Source organism: Macaca thibetana, chromosome X (assembly GCF_024542745.1).
Source record: "Macaca thibetana thibetana isolate TM-01 chromosome X, ASM2454274v1, whole genome shotgun sequence".
NCBI classification, from domain to species: domain Eukaryota; kingdom Metazoa; phylum Chordata; class Mammalia; order Primates; family Cercopithecidae; genus Macaca; species Macaca thibetana.
Window position 1 is genome coordinate 20,128,725 of NC_065598.1, and position 21,355 is coordinate 20,150,079.

Sequence of the window (21,355 nt, forward strand, 5' to 3'; positions counted from 1 at the left end):
CGTCACCTTCTCCCACCCCCGTCCCTGTGTGCCAAACCTCATTGTATTATGCCAAAATTTGGCTTATAACTTAAATACATAATCCCATTTGGCAAAGTGTTAACTATGTAACTGGAATTTTAATATCTGTGTAATTGTTTTGTCTCTCATGAACTCATCTTCTGAATTAATTTCTCCTTACAAAATGGAAATATTTGATGTTTCTAAACTCTTCAAAAGATGATGCTGAAGATTAAAAGTTGACATTTCGTACAATCCTTTCATTGCAAGACATTTTCTTCTTCCTTTATTTACCTTTCATAGCCGTCATGCACACATTTTCTTCTTGATCGCTGATCACTGAAAAATAAAAGCATCAATGAACCAGTGTATCTGAGCAGAGTCATGTCCCCTATGGTATACACAGAGGCTGGAATGCAGGATTGTGGCACCTGGAACATTGTAGGCACAAAAATTGTAAAGTATTCCAGCCTCCTTCATACCCAAGTGAGCATAGTGAGCCTTCATGAAATAGGTTCAGGGTCCTGGTTTCATAGATCCATGTGAGGATCTATGGATGCAAGGATAAAAAGATATCAATATCTTTTTTTGTTTGTTTTTGAGACAGTATCTCGCTGTGTTGCCTGGGCTGGAGTACAGTGGCATAATCGCAGCTCACTGCAACCTCTGCTTCCCAGGTTCAACTCAAATGATTCTCCCCCTTCCGCCTCCCCAGTAGCTGTGACTACAGGCACATGCCATCATGCCTGGCTAATTTTTATACTTTTTCCGGGGACAGGGTTTCACCACGTTGCTCAGGCTGGTCTCAAATTCCTGGGCCCAAGTGGGCCTCCAGCCTTGGCCTCCAAAATGCAGGGATTACAGGCATGAGCTACTGTGCCTGGCCTAGCAATATCTTTTGCTAGTTGGCTTAGCATATACCTGTGTGTATGCTAGGGAACGGGTCTGCCTCAGTATGGGTAGAGAAGTTTTATTCTCTTCTTCCAGTAGCAAGCCACAGTTTATCACCCTGTCTTTAACAAATGGAGTTAAAAAATGGAAGCAATCCCAGTTTTCATAAGTGACAGAGAAGATGTTTTTTTTTTTTTTTTTTCCCACCAAGATTAAAAGCGTGCAGAGGGCAACAAGCAGCTGAGGAAACTGCTACAGCTTAGGATCATAACCTTAGAGCCAAAAGATGGTCGTTCAAGGTAAGGGAAAACTGGAGGCAGAAAACCAGGGTGGGGGTGAGGGTGGGGAGTGCACTACAGTTGGGTAAACTGTAGGAAGTGGAGGTATTTACAGGACTGAGTTTGTGGGGATCTATTTCCTTAGACAACTTGCAGATTTAATGTTTATGATATTACTGTCTGTTAATTAAATCTCTCTCTATAACTTTGAGCTGAAGAGGCATTTTCTAGGAGCTGGGTACCTGCCTGAAAAAAAGTGAAGCATAAGCTAGACTCCCTCTTCCACAAAAATAACCCAGACCTTTGGTGCCAGAGGATTGTTGAAGCCAAGGGTTACACTGGTAAACAGTCTCAGCCCTTGAGTTCTGAATTTCAATTCTTTTCTTAAACCAGATGCACCATTTCTAAAAGTCATTCCCAGGTTTACTATTTGACCTAAATCAATCTTTTGGTTTTTGGGGATCTTGGCCATTCTCTTCATCCATATGACAGACTCATGGCTCATTTTGAAGAGATTCAGACTGGATGAATAATTGCCTTGAAAAAACCAGAAGTGGTGACTCATCATTCTAAAAATCCATACTGCTTGGCATTTACAGCACTCCTACTCTGTATCATAGGAGATGAAAAAAGAATTTGCTGTTTATGCCCTCTGAAGAATGAGTCTTCTTCCCATCTCTGGGAAAGTAGATGCATTATCAATGGAGCAGATCATTTCAGACAAAAGCTCCAGTCCTTTCAAGGACATTGGGAGCAGGAAGTGTTAATACATGGTACTACAGGCTTGAGGCCTTGAGCATCTCAAGACCTGCATCTGTGCCTTTGTGTATATGATGCTAGGGACCCATCAATGGCTCTGGAGGCGTGCCATGATTTAGATCCACATTTTTTGCCTTCTGCTCCTTAACACTGGCGTGACTTCAGAATTTTCTCAGAAACTAGAGGGATTAGCAGAACTTAAAAAATCAAGAGAATAAACATAGAGGTTAGAACCTGGAGTTCACTGGGGAAACATTGCCCTAGCCAGAAGGGTCATAAGGGCTTCTCTATACCTCAGCTGTGGTAGAGAAAGGTCAGTAGGGAGAGGAAAATAGATGGATCTCAAATGGCGTTTGTGGCAGAAACTGACTAGCCTATTTCAAAAAACCCTTTTCTTTGCACCCGACTAGACTACATTTATTAGTCTCCTTTGCAGTTAGGTGATGTCACATGACTGAGTTCTGGCCGATGAAAAAAAAAAATGTGGATAGAAAAGCCACATATGCCACTTCCAGGCTTGGCCCTTTTGAAATCTCCTATGCAAGCAGTTTCTCTTACTCTTTTTCTCTCTCCATCTCATCCCTCCCTGCCATCTGCTGACTGAATCCATGCTCAGAGTAACCTTGGAAGCCACATATTGAAGATTTTAGAGCTTCTTCAGCCTGTGGTCCTGAATGACTGTGGGAACAGAGGCCCCCAGCCCCAACTCCCTGTACTAACTGTACTTTTTATGATTGAGAAATAAACTACTTTGTTAAGCCAAGGTTATGGGGGTTATCTATTATAACAGCTTCCTTTACCTTCACTAATACAGGATGTAACATCATACAAGTGCTACAGTCTGAATGCTTGTGTCTTCCCCAAATGTATATGTTGAAACCTAATCACCAATGTTATGGTATTAGGAGGTGGAGCCTTTGGAAGGTGATTAGATCATGAGAGTAGAGCCCTCATAAAAGAGGCCCTAGAAAGCCTTGGCCCTTCCATCATGTGAGGACACAGCAAGAAGACACCTTCTATGAATCAGGAAACAGGCATTCACCAGACACTGAATCTGCCAGTGCCTTGCTGCTTTTAGACTTTCCAGCCTCCAGAACTCTGAGAAATAAATTTCTGTTCTTTAAAAGCCACCCAGCCTATGGCAATTTGTTATGGCAGCCCAAATGGAGTAAGATAACAATAAGCACTTTTGTATGGTTGTTGAAATTATTATTTGCACCAACTTAAACCTGTTTACATGTTTTTAAATATAGTTTTCTACTGTGATGACATAGTTCTAAATATGTACGACTCCCCAGGAGTAAGGGATTTCAGACCCAGGCTAGGTCCAAAGCCTTAGCACCTGGAGGATGGGCAGCATTTCTTTGAACATAGTCACATGCCAGAAAGAAAGAAGATAGGAGGTCACCTCATTTCTCCTGATTACAGAGATGCAGGCAGAAAGGGTGGTAACCCCTTGAAATGTTTAAAAAGATTATTCCCAACTGAAACAGCCTATATTTAGAGAGTTTGAAAAATATATATTTTAAATGAGGGTTTTAAAAAACTGACATAATTAGAAACATATGATTCTGATGGATTCTCCTCAAAAATTAAGCTGATATCCAGTATTGAGGTTTTGTATTGAATTCCCAGAGACTTGTGGGTATACAGTATGTTTCTCTCTCTATTGATTTTTTTTTTTTTTTTTTTTTTGAGACAGAGTCTCACTCTGTCACCCAGGTTGGAGTGCAGCGGTGCGATCTCTGCTTACTGCAACCTCCGCCTCCTGGGTTCAAGTGATTCTTCTGCCTCAGCCTTCTGAGTAGCTGGGATTACAGGTGTCCACCACCATGCCCGGCTAATGTATTTTTAGTAGAGACTAGGTTTCACCATCTTGGCCAGGCTGGTCTTGAACTCCTGACCTCATGATCCACCTGCCTCAGCCTCCCAAAGTGCTCGGATTACAGGTGTGAGCCACCGTGCCCAGCCATGTTTCTCTTTCATACCGTCAATTAGAAGCTGGGCTCTGCTGATCCAAATCGTCAAAATCATACTCATTTGTCTATCTTGCTTCAAGATGTCTGCATATCAAAGCCAGACCATAAGAACTACCTCAGAAGCTACCCGAGGCAGCCTGTTTGGGACTTCTTCAGGTCACCTAGAATGTCTATCCATTCACATCACTTTTTCTGGTTTCTTGGTCACTTTTTAATTTAGTTTCTCAATTCTTCTTTCTGCCTAGCTTTCTTGGGTCAGTCATCTAACAGTGTACTTGCTTGGCCTCTGGCGTGAGCCTAAAACAAAGTTGAATTGTCAACCAATGTCCAATTGTCAAAGCCAGAACATGGGGTGGGCCAGTGGCAATATTTCCATGTGGTCATAGCAGGACATGTGGTAGCAGTTCTGGTTAAAATGAGCTCAAAGACCACAGTCAGGTTGTGATACTCCAGGCATATCTCAGTGTAAAGAGCACTAGTCATTTACAGAGATGCCCAAGCCTCAATTCTGGCCATTAACCTTATCCAACAGCTATCACCAGCCTTTTGGCAATGCTATTACAGGGGAGTAGAGCTACTACTTTAGTTTCTGGTGTTATACCTTTCAGCCCTCACTATAACAGATGCTATCAGTACCCTTCCCATATCTCCTTGGCATTACTGCTATTTACTGTGAACACACGTGATTCTCTGCCTGAGGATGTTTTTCATGGTTGCAAAGAAACCTCAGTCTGAAGCACTGAAGAGCAAATGCCTCCAGAAGTAGCCCTTAGCTAAGAACCAATGGGAAGTTGGTGCATAAGTACCCTAGCTTCCTCAACCCTCAGGTGGAATAACTTGGAGGTAAGTCTACACAGTTTCCTAGAGTTCCCCAGTAGAGTTGAGCTCCAGTTGCCCATAGTGGGAATTACCTTGTTAACATGCTGTGTGTGTATATATGTGTATATATGTACATATATATGTCTATATATGTATGTATATGTGTATATATGTATATACTTTAAGTTCTAGGGCACATGTGCACAATGTGCAGGTTTGTTACATATGTATACATGTGCCATGTTGGTGTGCTGCACCCATTAACTCGTCATTTACATTAGGTGTATATTCTAATGCTATCCCTCCCCTCTCTCCCCACACCATGACAGGCCCCAGTGTGTGATGTTCCCCATCCTGTGTCCAAGTGTTCTCATTGTTAAATTCCCACCTATGAGTGAGAACACGTGGTGTTTGGTTTTCTGTCCTTGCGATAGTTTGCTCAGAATGATGGTTTCCAGCTTCATCCATGTCCCTAGACCTAAAACCATAAAAACTCTAGAAGAAAACTTAGGCAATACCATTCAGGACATAGGCATGGGCAAGGACTTCATGACTGAAACACCAAAAGCAATGGCAACAAAAGCCAAAATTGACAAATGGGATCTAATTAAACTAAAGAGCTTCTGCAGAGCAAAAGAAACTACCATCAAAGTGAACAGGCAACCTACAGAATGGGAGACAATTTTTGCAATCTACCCATCTGACAAAGGGCTAATATCCAGAATCTACAAAGAACTCAAACAAATTTACAAGAAAAAAATTAAACAACCCCGTCAAAAAGTGGGCGAATGATATGAACAGACACTTCTCAAAAGAAGACATTCGTGCAGCCAACAGACACACGAAACAAAGCTCATCATCACTGGCCATCAGAGAAATGCAAATCAAAACCACAATGAGATGCCAGCTAACATGCTGTTAATTGGCTTTCTTTCCTTCTCTATCTCAGTTCCCCAACTGCCCTACTGATGCTTCTTGGGATCATCTTCCAAATAAACCACTTGCATCCAAATCTTTGTCTCAGGCTTTGCTTACAGAGGTACTCAAACTAAGAAACCTATTCTCGCTGGGCGTGGTGGCTCACGCCTGTAATCCCAGCACTTTGGGAGGCTGAGGCAGGGGATCACGAGGTCAGGAGATCGAGACCATCCTGGCTAACACGGTGAAACCCCATCTCTACTAAAAATACAAAAAATTAGCCGGGCGAGGTGGCGGGAGCCTGTAGTCCCAGCTACTCAGGAGGCTGAGGCGGGAGAATGGCGTGAACCCAGAGGCAGAGCTTGCAGTGAGCTGAGATCGCCACTGCACTCCAGCCTGGGCAACAGAGCAAGACTCCATCTCAAAAAAAAAAAAAATAAAGAAATCTATTCTCTTCTGATTGTACAATGAAGCAGAGAAACGACCCCTAAAAAGTTAGCAAAAGAAGGAGGAAGCAACAGCAGAGTTCTAAATATTCCACAGAACAAAAAATGGAGCCCCTTGATAGGAACTATTTGTTAGTCTAGATTTGTGCTGTCCAGTATGGTAGCCACTAGCCACATGTGGCCATTGAGCACTTCAAATGTGGCTAGAACCACCTGAGGAAATACATTTTTAATTTTATTTAATTTTAATTGGTTCAATTTTAAATAGCCATGTGTGGCTAGTGGCTACTGTATTGAACAATACAGAATATGGAACATGTGCATCATTGCAGAAAGAATTTCTATTGGACAGCACTGGAAGAAGGGGAGGAAAATTTCTTCAACAAACGGCCAGATAGTAAATATTTTAGGCTTTGTGGGCCATATGATCTCTATTGCAATGACTCAACTCTGCTGTTATAGTGTGAAAGTAGCCATAGATGGTAGGTAGGTAAATGAATGAGTATGGCTATGTCCCAGTGAAACTATATGGACACTGAAATTTTAATTCATATAATTTTGATATGTCACCAAATGTCTTTTGATTTTTTTAATCCACCCAATTGAAAATGTACAGCCATTCTTAGCTCATGAGACTGTACAAAGACAAGTGGTGGGCCATTGTTTGCTGACCCTTGTTCTAGACTAACATCATCATGAACTGTTACTAAGGGGATCATTATTAAGATGTCCTAGTGATCCAATGCAGATTGTGACAGCAGTGACCAAAGTAGCAAGTGAGCTGTTTATTCAAAATGAAATCAACTTTTGGAGACAAAAAGCTTTGTTCAGAGGTTTTTTAGATGGGGTCTTGTTCTGTCGCCCAGGCTGGAGTGTAGTGGTGCGATCGGTTCACTGCAACCTTCGCCTCCTGAGCTCAAGTGATCCTCCCACCTCAGCCTCTCCAGTAGCTGGGACTACAGGTAGGTGCCACCATGCCTGGCTTTTTTTTTTTTTTTTTAAATTTTTGGTAGAGACAGGGTTTTGACATGTTGCCCAGGCTGATCAGAGTGTGGATTACTCTTAACCAAAGTTGGCAAGGGGAAATTTTTCTCTGATGTTTACAAGGTTCCTTCCATGGCGGTCACTGAGAATCATTAGGGCTGCTCTTGAGAAAATCATCGAAGTCTAGGATGTTCTGTTATCCCTACCCTGATCCATTTTGCACCTCACAACAGCATTCTCCTTGCATAGAGAAACCCAGGAGTGTCCTCTAACTTCTTGATTCCTATTTGTTTGCCCTGCCTGCTACATTTCTTTCTCCATCTCCTTCCCTTGCCACAGAGATCAATACTTAGGCCTGGCAGAGATTCACTCAAAGCTTTCAAATGGCTCCCAGCATGCTAAAAGGTTGGTTTTCAAAAAACACAGTGTTCTCAGAACACGAGGCCATCAAAATAGCTAATTTCATTTTGGGACACCAGGAATTAAAGAAGTGTTATCTATGTGACACAGAGAATTCTTTATCTTTGAGATCTGTTTCAGAGCCAGCTCAAAGCAAAATGGGGAGGGGCTGGAAGTAGGGCTGGGAGTGTTTCCAGTTGGACAATTCAACATGACAGATCTCCACTGCAACTCAACAGAGAATTGGCCACATCAAGCTAAAGGATCAAAAATGAGGTACCTGGCAGGGATCAATAAAGCAGTAGGGGAGAGTCATTTCTGGAAAAGACTGAGCTATCAGCTCAGTTAGTTCTCAAGGGCTCCCCAAAGAAATGATGGGCACTGACGTTTTGTCAGCTTTGCCAACAGAACCCAGAGACCCAGCTGGTGTCTCTGATCCTAGCTCTCGCAGCAGTCAAAGGTCTTGAGGCAGTGGAGAAGCAGGCTTTTTTGCTTCCCTTTAAAAAAACGATGCATGGTGTTTCAGCAAAAAAAAATTGTAAAGGTAATATCCTCTTCAGCTGGGGTTTAAAACAGCCACTGAAAGCTCTTTGTAATCAATAATATAGATCTCATTATGGGCCCTACATTAAAGAGGTAGGAGCTATGTTAACTTTACAACTTCCTTGTAGGAAGAACAAGCAGAGATTGACCATGTGTGTTTTTATGTTTCTCAAACCAAATGCACATGCTACAACAGAAGCAGCGCATTGCACCTGTGCTTTACCCTTTATTATGTTATCATTTGATTCTCACAATAACACCGTGCTTACTTCTTTTAGAGGTAGGAAACAGAGCCTTGGTGAGGTTGATTTTGCCAAGTCTCTCAATGAATGAATGAGGGAGTCAGGCTGCCATCCAAGTCTTAAATCTGATTCCAAAGCCAGTGCCTTGTTTTCTCTTTCATGCCAGCTGAGAGATTTTGTTGAGGCCAACAGTGAAGGTGGGGTCTAACTTAGGTGCAAGTGCTGGTGAAATGACACAGGCTTGCCTGGAAAGCCTGGCCTGGATGCTCCTCAGCTAAGCCCTCAAAGTGTTACAAAGAATTCCATAAACAACTGAAAAGTTTTTGAAGTCCTTAGCAAGGCCAGATGTCCAGAGTGACCACTCTGTTCATTGCTGGCCAACTAGTTTAACCTCACAAATGTGCAACGAGAATCCCTATTCCTACGCTACCTGCAGGTTTTCCCTCCCCCTGTCCCCAGTCTCTTATAAATTCTGTTTTGGCTTTGACTCAGTCTATCAACTGATTCCATCACATGCAAGGAAACAATTTGCCTAAAAATTATTAAATATCTCTGAGTTATTCTTCAACATAGCTAAACCATGTCAGGGGCACCAGGATTATACATACTCTAAAATCAGGTACTGTTTAAATTTTTTTTTCCAATTGAGCATGTGTTCCTTCTTTTTTTAATTAAACTTTTATTTTGAGATAATTGTAGACTCACTTACATACAGTTGTAAGAAATAATAAAGAGCTCCCTTGTGCCCTTTACCTAGTTTTCCCTGATGGTACCATCCTGCAAAAGTAGAGTTCAACTGTATTTACTTTCATATTAAATGAAAAATTGTTGCATTGCTAAGGGGAGGAAATAAATAAGGAGGCAGCTGGAGGTGAATACACAGTCAGGGCAATGGATCTGTTGATTAATTTAAATGTGAGAGATAGTTGAGCAAATGTAAATGATGACAGGGAGTAAAGAGAGGTGAGAGAGGCAACTGAGTCCCCTAGGCCAGCTTGCTGGGCTCTGGTCAGACACTTTTCTGCCACCGTGTATATTCTGTACATGCTCTGCTCAAATTACAAAGAAGAGCAGGGTATTTTATTTCATTCCTTTTTGGGAAAAGAGAGACTTCCTGATTAGGAAGTCTGTAGAGAAATTCCCCATTGGAAAGAAACATGGATGGGATTCCACTTCCAGTGTGCTACTGTCCACATCTCTCTTTTCTGTCCTCATCCCTTGACATTTCAGCTCATAGATGAGTTTATTCAGCCACATCATGCCCAAGTAGGTGACATATGGTGGACCAACTTTATGCCACTGAGTTGCTAACCACTCCTAGTTGTTTTCTAAATTATATCTCAATTAAAAAAATAAAAGAACGGGCCCACTTTCTGAAATTTTCTTTTCTCCTTCACCTTCACACAAAATATTTCATTAACTCTTTTATTCTTGAGATATAAGAACAAACAAGGGGACTACACCAATTTTCAGGGGAGACTTGATTATGTGTTTCATTTCTTCATCTTTAGTCTTAAAGCAAGAGAGACCATAATGAACAACTTTTTACTTTCAGAGGCTACTTTAATGATTACTCATTTCTTATAGCATTTTCTTGTTTATAGGGCATGTAAATATCCCCTCTGGGTATATAAATATTCTGAATAAATACTCCCTCTCACAGGAGGGTCACACTGGATAACAGTCACTCAGGAAGCTTTATTCCGAACTATTTTTGTGGATTTCTTCTACATATTCTACACTCATTTTAATGTGACAATTCCCCTGTGGTTTAAAATAGGACATGCTTATTCTTCCTAGAATTGAAGGACACTAAAATAAATTTGACTTAAATAGTTCTACCTGAAAAAAATGCACCGAGATATCCAGGGATAGTTGTATAGGAACAAGATTTTGAAGCAAATGATAGTATATACCTTTTATTTCTTCCAAAATTCAATACAGATGAAATCTAGATGACATCCAGATCATTCCACCCCAGGCTCTGGAAACACCACCCTCTGCTCAATAATTATGAGTAAAAGAACCCACTTCCCTCTCTTCACCCCTCATCTCATTTCGCTTTTCCTTAGCTCAGTCATGTGGTCACCCATAGCACTGGGGTGGTGGGAGGCAAGCTTGGATTTAGAGGTGAAGGGTAAAGGAGAAACACAAGACCCAGGGCAAGCACCTTAATTTATAGTATACCATGAATTAGGGGTTCCCAACCCCTGGGCCTTGGACTGGTACTGGTCTGTGGCCTGTTAGGAACTGGGGTACAAAGCAGGAGGTAAGCGGTGGGGTAAGCGAGCATTACTGTCTGAGCTCCGCTTTCTGTCAGATCAGTGGAAGCATTAGATTCTCATAGGAGCATGAACCCTATTGTGAACTGCACATGCGAGATATCTAGGTTGCAAGCTCCTTATGAAAATCCTTAAAAAACAAATGCCTGATGATTTGAGGTGAAACAGTTGCATCCCAAAACCACCTACCCTCTTACCGTCTATGGAAAAATGGTCTTCCATGTAACTGGTCCCTGTTGCCAAAAAGGTTGGGGACCGCTGCCATGAATAACTCTGATGTGAATTCCCAAATGAAAGCTTCAAATCCACTCTTCTTAACCACGGATTTTATAGACAGATTGAAGGGAAACAAGGGAAAAACAATTGTATCAGTTAGGATTACATTGACCTGCATGTAATGGTAACTTCTTATAATGTGAGAAAAATAAGAAGTCTAGAGGTAGAGGTACTGCTAGGGACACAGATCAGATTTATTTAACCTTTCCATTCTGCCACCCTTGGGCTATGGCTTTCATCTTGAAGGTTGCAAGATGGCTGCTTCACCTCTAGGCCTCATATCCACATTCCAGGGAAGAAGAAGGTAAAGGGTAAAGGGGAAGGTGAAGCTGGTTTGCTTCCTTCTGTCAGGAGAGCAATAGCTATTGGGAAGCTTTAACCAGTAGATATCTGTTTACATTTCATTGGACAAAATTGGGTCACATGGACACTAGCTATAAGGAAGTCTGGGAGGTATTTTTTTTCTTTTTAAAATTCATTTTTAATTGACAAATAAAAATTATATATACGTAATATATAACAGGATGTGTGTGTATGTATATATATGTGTGTATATATATAGTAGAGTGGCTAAATTGAGATAATTAACATATGCATTACTGTACATACTCTTTTGTGTGGTGAGAACGCTGAAAATCTATTATTTTAGAGATTTCCAAGAATACAACACATTGTTACTATACAGGCACCATGTTATACAATAGATCTCTTGAACTTATTCCTAACTGGAATTTTGTATCCTTTGACCAACATCTCCCCAACCTTTCCCCCTACCAGCCACTGGTAATTACCATTCTACTCTCTGCTGCCAGGAGTTCAACTTTTTTAGATTGTATATATCAGCGAGATCATGTAGTATTTGTCTTTCTGTACCTGGCTTATTTCACTTAGCATAACATCCTCCAGGTTCATCCATATCATCGAGAATGACAGAATTTTCTTCTTTTTAAAGGCTGAATAGTATTCCATTGTGTATATATACCACATTTTCTTTATCCATTCATCTACTGATGAACACTTAGGTTGATTCAATATCTTGGCTATTGTGAATAGTGCTGCAATGAACACGGGAGTACAGATATCTCTTTGATATACAGATTTCATTTCCTTTGGGTATATACCTAGTTGTGGGATTGCCAGATCATATAGTAGCTCTATTTTTAGCTTTTTTGAGGAACTTTGGGGAGGTATTTTTAATGGGACACATTGCAGCCCTGAACAATGACAGGCTCTTGTCAGTAGAAAAGGAGGGGGAATGCAGAGGTAACCATCAGTATTCAGTGAAACAGTTAACATAAATATCTGTCCTTATATCTATAAATTTGTAGAGTCAAATAGAGACCTTGCACTGATTCACTACACCTTCTGGGAGATATGGGGAGCAGTAAAATGCGTAGTGTCTGTAACTAAGACTTTAGACTCCAGAACAGGTATTTTTGAATCCTAGCTGTTATCAACTGTGACCTTGAATAGATCACTTTATTTTCTCACAAGCACATTTCTTATGCCCACATCACAGGGCTATTTAAGGATAAAATGAAATAACATTTTCATGATGTCCTTCCTGCTATTCCCCTACATTACAATGTCCAGCACACAGACCCCAGCAGGCCCACTCATTGACTTCAAAGAGGAGAACAAAATTATCAGCAGACCATAAACAAGAGGAGAGTTAGATAAAGTAATTTAGCCCTTAGGTTACATTGTCATGTAGTGTGAAGTCAAGTAATGAGACATTGTGAAATGACAACAGCATCTATCTCACAAAGTCTAGTCTCTGTGTGTTTTGATGCTGTGCAGAAAATGTTTAGCTGAGGATGATTTCTAACAAAACTTTTTCTAACAAATATTATGACATAATATAGTGCCCAGCTTGAGGGAACAAACATTCCTCATCAACTTCCATGCACTTTTTGAGAATGACATTGAATGAGCTGATAGAGGAACACTTACTAGGAAAACCAAAAAACTGACATGAATTCTTGAAATGCCCTCAACATCTTTGTTCCTCAGTAACACGTTATGTGTTCAAATACACATAAAACCGTAGACTGCTTCATTACATATAATCCTACAACTTCTGAGTTCCTTATATTTTTACATTTCTATTAATCTTATTCTACATCACAGTTCAAGAGATGGTTTGCCTCTGCGTTTTAAGAAACAAACATTCTTTGATGGTATTTTTGTTAAATGATTGAAATTGATTTATCATTTGGAATAGTCTTGACAAGGTTTCCCATGACTAAAGAATTGCCTCTCTGGGTCATGAACTCCATAATCCACAGCAATGAACAGTTATGTCAGAGCAGCTATTTGTGGTCACCCATAAGCTAAACACTGTTAAGCTGCTCTAATGGAGGTGTTGGATAGTGTGTTTTCTGTGTATTTGTCACACCAATAAGTAACACTGTGTTTAAGGGTTGGATCAAACTTTGAGTTTTTTTGGTCGATTTGAATGCATCCAGGCCGGATCTGAAAGCTATGTCAAGGAGCAATGATTGAAGAAACTAGAGATATTTAATCTAGGGAAGCAGAAACTAATGAGAAATATCATGATCTTCAAATATTTAAACAACTATCAGACTTGGAAGGATATGGTTTTATTCTATATTGTCTCAAAGGTCAGAAGTAAGGTTGATGAATACAGTTACCCAAGCAGGGCATTCAGTTCATGGTAAGAAAAAAACTGTTCCAACAAGGAAATGAGCAGCCTCATAAGAATTAGTTTCCTGTGCATTAAATATCCATTCTCAGATGTGGTGATCAGCTGTCAGGGATATTGCATTAAGTGGGAGGATAGATGAGATAAATCTAAACATCTCTTCCAACCCTGAGTTGATTCTAACAGCCACAGCACTCAGAAATTCAGAAAGAAAACATCCTGAAACCTGAGATGGGAGCCATACAAATCTTCCTTTGTTTTTAGTACACTTTAGGCTTTGAGGAGGTTAGAAAGATTACTGTTAAGACTTTGTGTATTCTAGTGGTATAAGTAAGTTTTCTACAGAAGTACCCAGAGCCCTTTAAGAAGGGCTGCTGTTTTGATCACTTTTTGGTAAACACTCCTCTTTACCATGTGATCTATGGATGTCAAGGTCACAGTTTGAAAAGTATGTTTAAAGAACAGAGGATTTTTTCCATCCACGGTTCCCTTTTCCATGCCCACTTTTCTGCTTGCTACCCTATGCTCTGAAGGAGAAGGGCAGGGGGCACCTCAACTACCAGGGCTTCAAATCTTATCCCTTGGCTCATAGCTCCCTGCTACAGATGTATGGCATTCCCTTCTGATCTATAACTTGACCTACAACGGGCCAAGAAGGACTGGATGAAACAGAGACTAGAGGCTGTCAGCTCAGAACCCAGACTGTCACCTCACTCTCCCTTCTCTTCTAGGCTCAAAATGTTTTTGCTGAAACAAAGAGGATACATATTCTCAGTAACATTAACATAGAATGCCAAACATGACATGTATTATACATGCATTTATTGGATGTGAGCATATGAAATCACTACAATGTAAAAGGCATAAGTAACCTTGTCTCCCGCCACCAAAGAAGTGGAGAGTAAAAATCCTTTAGTGGTTTGAGCCAGATCAATACTCAACTCTTAAGCAGGAAATTGTGGTGCTCTCACACAGAAAGCTACTCAGACATTGCCTGCACCAGACTCGGAGCCAGACATCCTGACAGAGGCTAATATAATGGCTCATAAGTGGTGAACGGCTCCTTAAATTGCAGCCTAAATTCTCCCACAGTATCCCCAACTCAGAAGGCCCTTGGCAAAGAAAGTCCAAGATGAAAGAGCACTAACTATCTCCAAGCCAGTTTTTAGCCTTCTGATTTGGGTGAATTACATCCCAGGGAACTAAGAGAGCATGCAAATGAGATTTCTTGGGGGGAATTGACACTATATAAAGTCACAAAAAACTGAGACAGCAAAGTAGAATTTTCATTTTTGAAGGGTGAGAGAAGATAGCTTTCACATAGTGTGGCTGAATAAGTTTAATATTGATTTCCAGAAACATTCTATAACACATTAAAAGAATAATTTATGAATACTTAGAAAACAATGTGAGAGTCCCTAGGACCTGCAGGAATTCATGAAGAACAAGTCGAGTAAGACTAATTTATTTATTTAATCAGGTTATTGCATTATTATGATAAACCAGGGAATGCAATAAGCAGTATTATCTTTTTAAGTCGACTTTATGGAAGTGTAGTTTACATAAAATAAACTGCACCTATTTTAAATGTACAGTCTGATGAATTTTGACAAATGTGTACACCCATGAACCATCACCATGATCAAGACAGAACATTTCCATCAGCCCTGAATGTTCCCTTGTGCCCCTTTATAGTCAACCCTCCTCCCATTCCTGGCCTAGGCAAGGAGTAATCTGCTTTCTGTCACTCCAGATTAGTTTCAGTTTTCTAGAATTTCATATAAACAAGATGGTACAGTATGTAAATTTTTGTATCTGGCTTCGATCACTCACCGTATTGTTTTTGAAATTCATCGATGCTGTTGGGTGTTACTTTTATTGTGAGTCAAATTTCACTGGGTGGCTACATATTTTGTTTATATATTCACCTGTTGATGGACACTGGAGGTTGTTTTTCATTTTGGAGGTACTATGAAAAAAGCTGTTGTGAACATTCATGTATAAATTCTGTGTAGAGGTATGTTTTAATTTCTTAGTTGGCAATGATCTGAATGCCAAAGGCATTTAGCAGGGTCTCATATGCAACTGTAAACAAGATAGAAATATGTGAACCAAGTGCAAGAATTATATATATAAATTATATATGATATGTAATAATGCATACTCTTTCTATATATATATAAAAAATATCATAATAAAGTAACTTTGTGGCTGTACTCAGAGGCTGCTAATTAATGGATCAATGCCAACATGACAAGAAGTTTCTGGTGATATGTTACAGCCTCTGTCCTCAGTATTCTTTTTAATTTAAATTTTAAAAAAATTGACAGATAAGATTGTATAAATTTCTTGGGTACAAGAGGATGTTTTAAAACATATGCACATTGTGGAATGGCTAAATCCAGCTAATTAACATGTACATCACCTCACATAGTTGTCATTTTTGTGGTGAGAACACTTAAAATCTACTCTCAGCATTCTTCAATACAATACACTGTTATTAACTATAGTCATCATGATGTATGATACATCTCATGAACTTATTCTTCCTATTTAACTGAAATTTTTTAAAACAGTGAGGAAGGTTTTATTCAGGACTTTTAAAAAAATTTTTTAATTTTTAATTTTTGTGGGTACATAGTAGGTGTATGTATTTACTGGGTACATGAAATGTTTTTATACAGACATGCAATGTGTAATAATAACATCATGGAGAATGGGGTATCCATTCCCTCAAGCATTTATGCTTTGAGTTACAAACAATTCAATTACACTCCTTAAATTATTTTAAAATGCACAATTAAGTTATTGACTGTAGTCACCCATTGTGCTATCGAATAGTAGATCTTATTCTTACTACTTTTTGTACCCATTAATCATCCCCACCTCCCCTCAGCCCACCCAATACCCTTCCCAGCCTCTGGTAACTGTCCTTCTACTTTCTATGTCCATGAGTTAAACTGATTTGATCTTTAGATCCCACAAATAAGTGAGAACACGCAATGTTTGTCTTTCTGTGCCTGGCTTATTTCACTTAACATAATGATCTCCATTAACTGAAATTTTGTAATTGTTGACCAACATCTCCCAAATCCACTTCCCCACCGCCTCCCCAGACCCTGGTAACCACTACTCTACTTCTGCTTCTAGGAGTTTCACTTTTTAGATTCCACATATGAGTGAGATTATGTGGTATTTGTCTTTCTGCGCCTGGCTTATTTCATTTAAACACAGGGTCCTCCAGATTCATCCATGTTGTTGAGAATGACAGGATTTCCTTCTTTTAAAAGGCTGAATGGTATTCCATTTTGTATATATACACTACATTTTCTTTATCCATTCATTCGTTGATGAATCCTTATTTATTTATTTATTTTTTTGAGACGGAGTCTCGCTCTGTAGCCCAGGCTGGACTGCAGTGGCCGGATCTCAGCTCACTGCAAGCTCTGCCTCCCAGGTTCACGCCATTCTCCTGCCTCAGACTCCAGAGTAGCTGGGACTACAGGCGCCCGCCACCTCGCCCGGCTAGTTTTTTGTATTTTTTTTTTTTTTAGTAGAGACGGGGTTTCACCGTGTTAGCCAGGATGGTCTCGATCTCCTGACCTCGTGATCCACCCGTCTCGGCCTCCCAAAGTGCTGGAATTACAGGCTTGAGCCACCGCGCCCGGTGATGAATCCTTATTTTGATTCCGTATCTTGGCTATTGTGAATAGTGCTGCAATAAATGGGAGTGCAGGCATTTTTTGAAATACTGATTTCAGTCCCTTGGGATTCATTTCCTTCAATTCCTGAAGTAGGACTGCTGGATCTCATGGTAGTTCTATTTTTAATTTTTTGAGGAATCTCTATACTGTCTTCCATAATGATTGTACTAATTTACATTCCCATCAATAGCGTGCAAGGGTTTCCTTTTCTCCACATCCTCATGAAACATTGTGGTCTTTTGTCTTTCTGATAATAGCCATTCTAACAGTTGTGAGGTGATATCTCTCACTGTGGTTTTAATTTGCATTTCTCTGATGATTAATGACATTGAGCATTTTTTATATAACTGTTGGCTATTTGTATGTTTTCTTTTGAAAAATGTCTGTTTGGGTCCTTTGCCCATTTTTAAATTGTGTTATTTGTTTTCTTGCTATTGAGTTGCTTGAGCTCCTTATATATCTTGGAAATTAACCACGTATCAGATGTATGGCTGGCAAATGTTTTCTCCCATTCTGTAGGTTGTTTCTTCGTTCTGTTGATCATTTCCTTTGTATAGAGAAGCTTGTTAATTTGATGTAATCCCATTTGTCTATTTTTACTTTTGTTGTTTGTACTTTTGGGGTCATATCCAAAAAATCATTGCCAAGATGAGTATAGAGCTTTTCCTCAACTTCTAATAGTTTTATAGTTTCAGGTTTTACATTTAAGACTTTAATCTATTCTGAGTTGATTTTTGTATATGGTGAGACAAGGGTCCAATTTTATTCTTCCGCATATGGATATCTAGTTTTCCCAAAGCCATTTATCGAAAAGACTGTCCTTTCCCCATCTTGTGTTCTTGGCATCTTTGTTGAAATTCACTTGACTTCTTAATATTCTTGTATTTCATATGCTTATCATGTCAGTAGGACCAAGATAATAAAATCTGTACATTCTGTGAAGCTAGAAGTGTTAGCTAATCATTAGCAGATTCAGGATCCAGAAAAATGTTAAAATGATCAATGTTTTTAACTACCAAAATTAAATTTAACAAGGATAAATGGGAAGTATTGGGTATAAGTACCAAGAAACAACTGTCCAATTTCAGGATGAAGGAAATATGACTTAGAACCATATGTGTAAAATAACTTGATATTTTTCAGTGAATAATAGCTTCAATGTTAGTTGACAGTCATACCACCAAAGAAACCATGCTTATTTGGGACCGCATTAATAAATGTTATACACACACACACACACACACACACACACACACACGAAAAAAGTAATATTTCGTCTCTACCCAGTTTTCGTTAAAGTGTATGTGGAGTACTGAGTGGAATTCTAAAACAACATAAACTGAAGTACATACAAATAAAAGAGGCCAAGATGGTGGTTATTCAGGACTGTGTTGTATGAAGACAGGTTGAAAGAACTGAAGATATTTGTTTTGGTATAAAGAACTTATGATGTGGGTAGGGTATGGTTATAGCTGTCTTCAGAAATATGAAGAACCATCCCACATAAAAGAAATTAGACTTATTGTAGACTCTGAGTGCTAGAATCATGGTTTGAGAAGCTACCAGAAGACAGAAGAGATAATACTCCAACTATTAGACTGGTCTAAAGATAAATATGTTTTCCTCAGGAGACACTGAATTTTTGGTTATTGGAGGTGTTCAAATATGGATCCACTGACCTGGAACATTACCTCACCAGTATAATGGGTGTAATGATACCAGCATATGTAGACTGAGGATAATGTGAGTGAACATACCTCTATTAAAGTAGTTGTCCCATTTCACTAGGCTTATTGATTGACATGTCTATCTTAATTAGCTAAAGAATGCCTCAAAATCAAGGACTACATCTAATTCATCTTTTTTTTTCTGTAACATCAACCATAGTATCTGGCTCATGAAGGCATTTTTAATAAATGTTTTTCAATGACTGGAGATAACAGATATAAGAGTACTTCATAAATATAGCACAACACTAATAAAATATACTATTAATTGTTAATATTAATAATTTCTTCCTAAACAGCCTGTCAATTCATGTTATCTACATTCATAATTATAACAAAAATTTATATATGCCATATAGTTTTACTGGTGAGTTCTTTCTTTCTACTAAGAAACATAATTTTTATGCCATATGAACTGTTCAAGAAGAGAATGAAAGGACAAAAACTTCCCATTCACTTTTATTGTCAAACTTCTTTTATGAAGTTAGCATTAAAGTGGTACTAAAACCTGACAAAAAACTCAAAAACAAAAATTATGGTCTAATCTCAGTATGAACATAATGCAATAAAATAATATAGTATCAAATCAAATGTAATAGAATATTAAAAGAATAACTCGCCAAGTGGCATCATCCCAGGGATATAAGAATAATATAATATTAGCAAATATATTAATATAATGTATCATATCAGGATGACAAATAAGAAAAATCACATGATTACTGTAATAGATGCTGAAAGGAAGTTGATAATTCAATAGCCATCTCTATAAACCTATAAATAGTCATCTTTATAAAACTATAAGTAGTTTTATAAAAGGAAAGAAAAACTGGCATAGTAATAATAACAGTATTAATCTCAAAATGGTAGCAAATAGGCAATTAATTGTGATACACCAAAAGATTTATTATTTAACATTGTTTTAGAAGTTCTGGAAAACCAAAACTCAAACAAAACCCCCAAACAACAAAAACAGAAGGGCTGGAATATAAACAGATATGAGACAGAGGAAGAAAAGAATCAACAAAAATTGTTATAATTAATGAGATTTCAGAGTAGTGGCTGGGTAAAAAAATGTACAAAAATAAGTATATTTACTCTATAACAGAAATAACCAGACAGAAGAGATTATGGATCAAAAGAACGAATTTGAAATAGGAACAAGAACATAAATACTAACATAATCTTAATAAGAAAAGTTCAGCTCCCGCCGCCCGAAAGGAAAGAAGGCCAAGGGAAAGAAGGTGGCTCCAGCCCCTGCTGTCGTGAAAAAGCAGGAGACCAAGAAAGTGGTGAATCCCCTGTTTGAGAAAAGACCTAAGAATTTTGGCATTGGACAGGACATCCAGCCCAAAAGAGACCTCACCCGCTTTGTGAAATGGCCTCGCTATATCAGGTTGCAGCGGCAGAGAGCCATCCTCTATAAGCGGCTGAAAGTGCCTCCTGCTATTAACCAGTTCACCCAGGCCCTGGACCACCAAACAGCTACTCAGCTGCTTAAGCTGGCCCACAAGTACAGACCAGAGACAAAGCAAGAGAGAAGCAGAGGCTGTTGGCCCGGGCCGAGAAGAAAGCTGCTGGCAAAGAAGAAAGCTGCTGGCAAAGGGGATGTCCCCACTAAGAGACCACCTGTCCTTCGAGCAGGAGTTAACACCGTCACCACCTTGGTGGAGAACAAGAAGGCTCAGCTGGTGGTGATTGCACATGACGTGGATCCCATCGAGCTGGTTGTCTTCTTGCCTGCCCTGTGTCGTAAAATGGGGGTCCCTTACTGCATTATCAAGGGGAAGGCCAGACTGGGCCGTCTAGTCCACAGGAAGACCTGCACCACTGTCGCCTTCACACAGGTGAACTCGGAAGACAAAGGCGCTTTGGCTAAGCTGGTGGAAGCTATCAGGACCAATTACAACAACAGATACGATGAGATCCGCTGTCACTGGGGCGGCAATGTCCTGGGTCCCAAGTCTGTGGCTCGTATCGCCAAGCTCGAAAAGGCAAAGGCTAAAGAACTTGCCACTAAGCTGGGTTAAATGTACAGTTGAGTTTTCTGTACATAAAAATAATTAAAATACAAATTTTCCTTCAAAAAAAAAAAAAAAGTTCAAAGATCTGTGTGAGATGGAAAACAAGAGACCATTATATGTTCATTCTTCCCTAATTAATATTTAAATTTTATGTAATTACAATGTATACATTGGAATTATTTTTTGCAACTTGATACAATGATTCTAAAGTTCTTACGGAATAGCAAATAGATGAAAATAGATAAGAAAACATTGGGATAAAAAAGAATTAGGGTACTGTTACTTTGACAGATATTAAAACCTATTAACAAAGCTGCAATAATTAAAACATTGTGATCCATTAAAAAAGGAGATATATAGCAACGGAGACAACTCACTAAATAAAAATTGGCCAACAGGGACTGCAATTGGGGAAGTGA

General features: G+C 39.2%; 1 protein-coding gene across 1 annotated transcript; it reads left to right on the plus strand.

The window, feature by feature from the left end:
* The first annotated feature begins 6,406 nt into the window (after positions 1-6,406).
* Positions 6,407-20,957, plus strand: LOC126945719 (60S ribosomal protein L7a-like). Its single transcript, XM_050775848.1, has 2 exons — positions 6,407-6,572; positions 20,107-20,957. Exons 1-2 carry the CDS (start codon positions 6,407-6,409, stop codon positions 20,940-20,942), a joined length of 1,002 nt encoding a protein of 333 aa, XP_050631805.1. The 3' UTR covers positions 20,943-20,957.
* Positions 20,958-21,355: the final 398 nt, after the last annotated feature.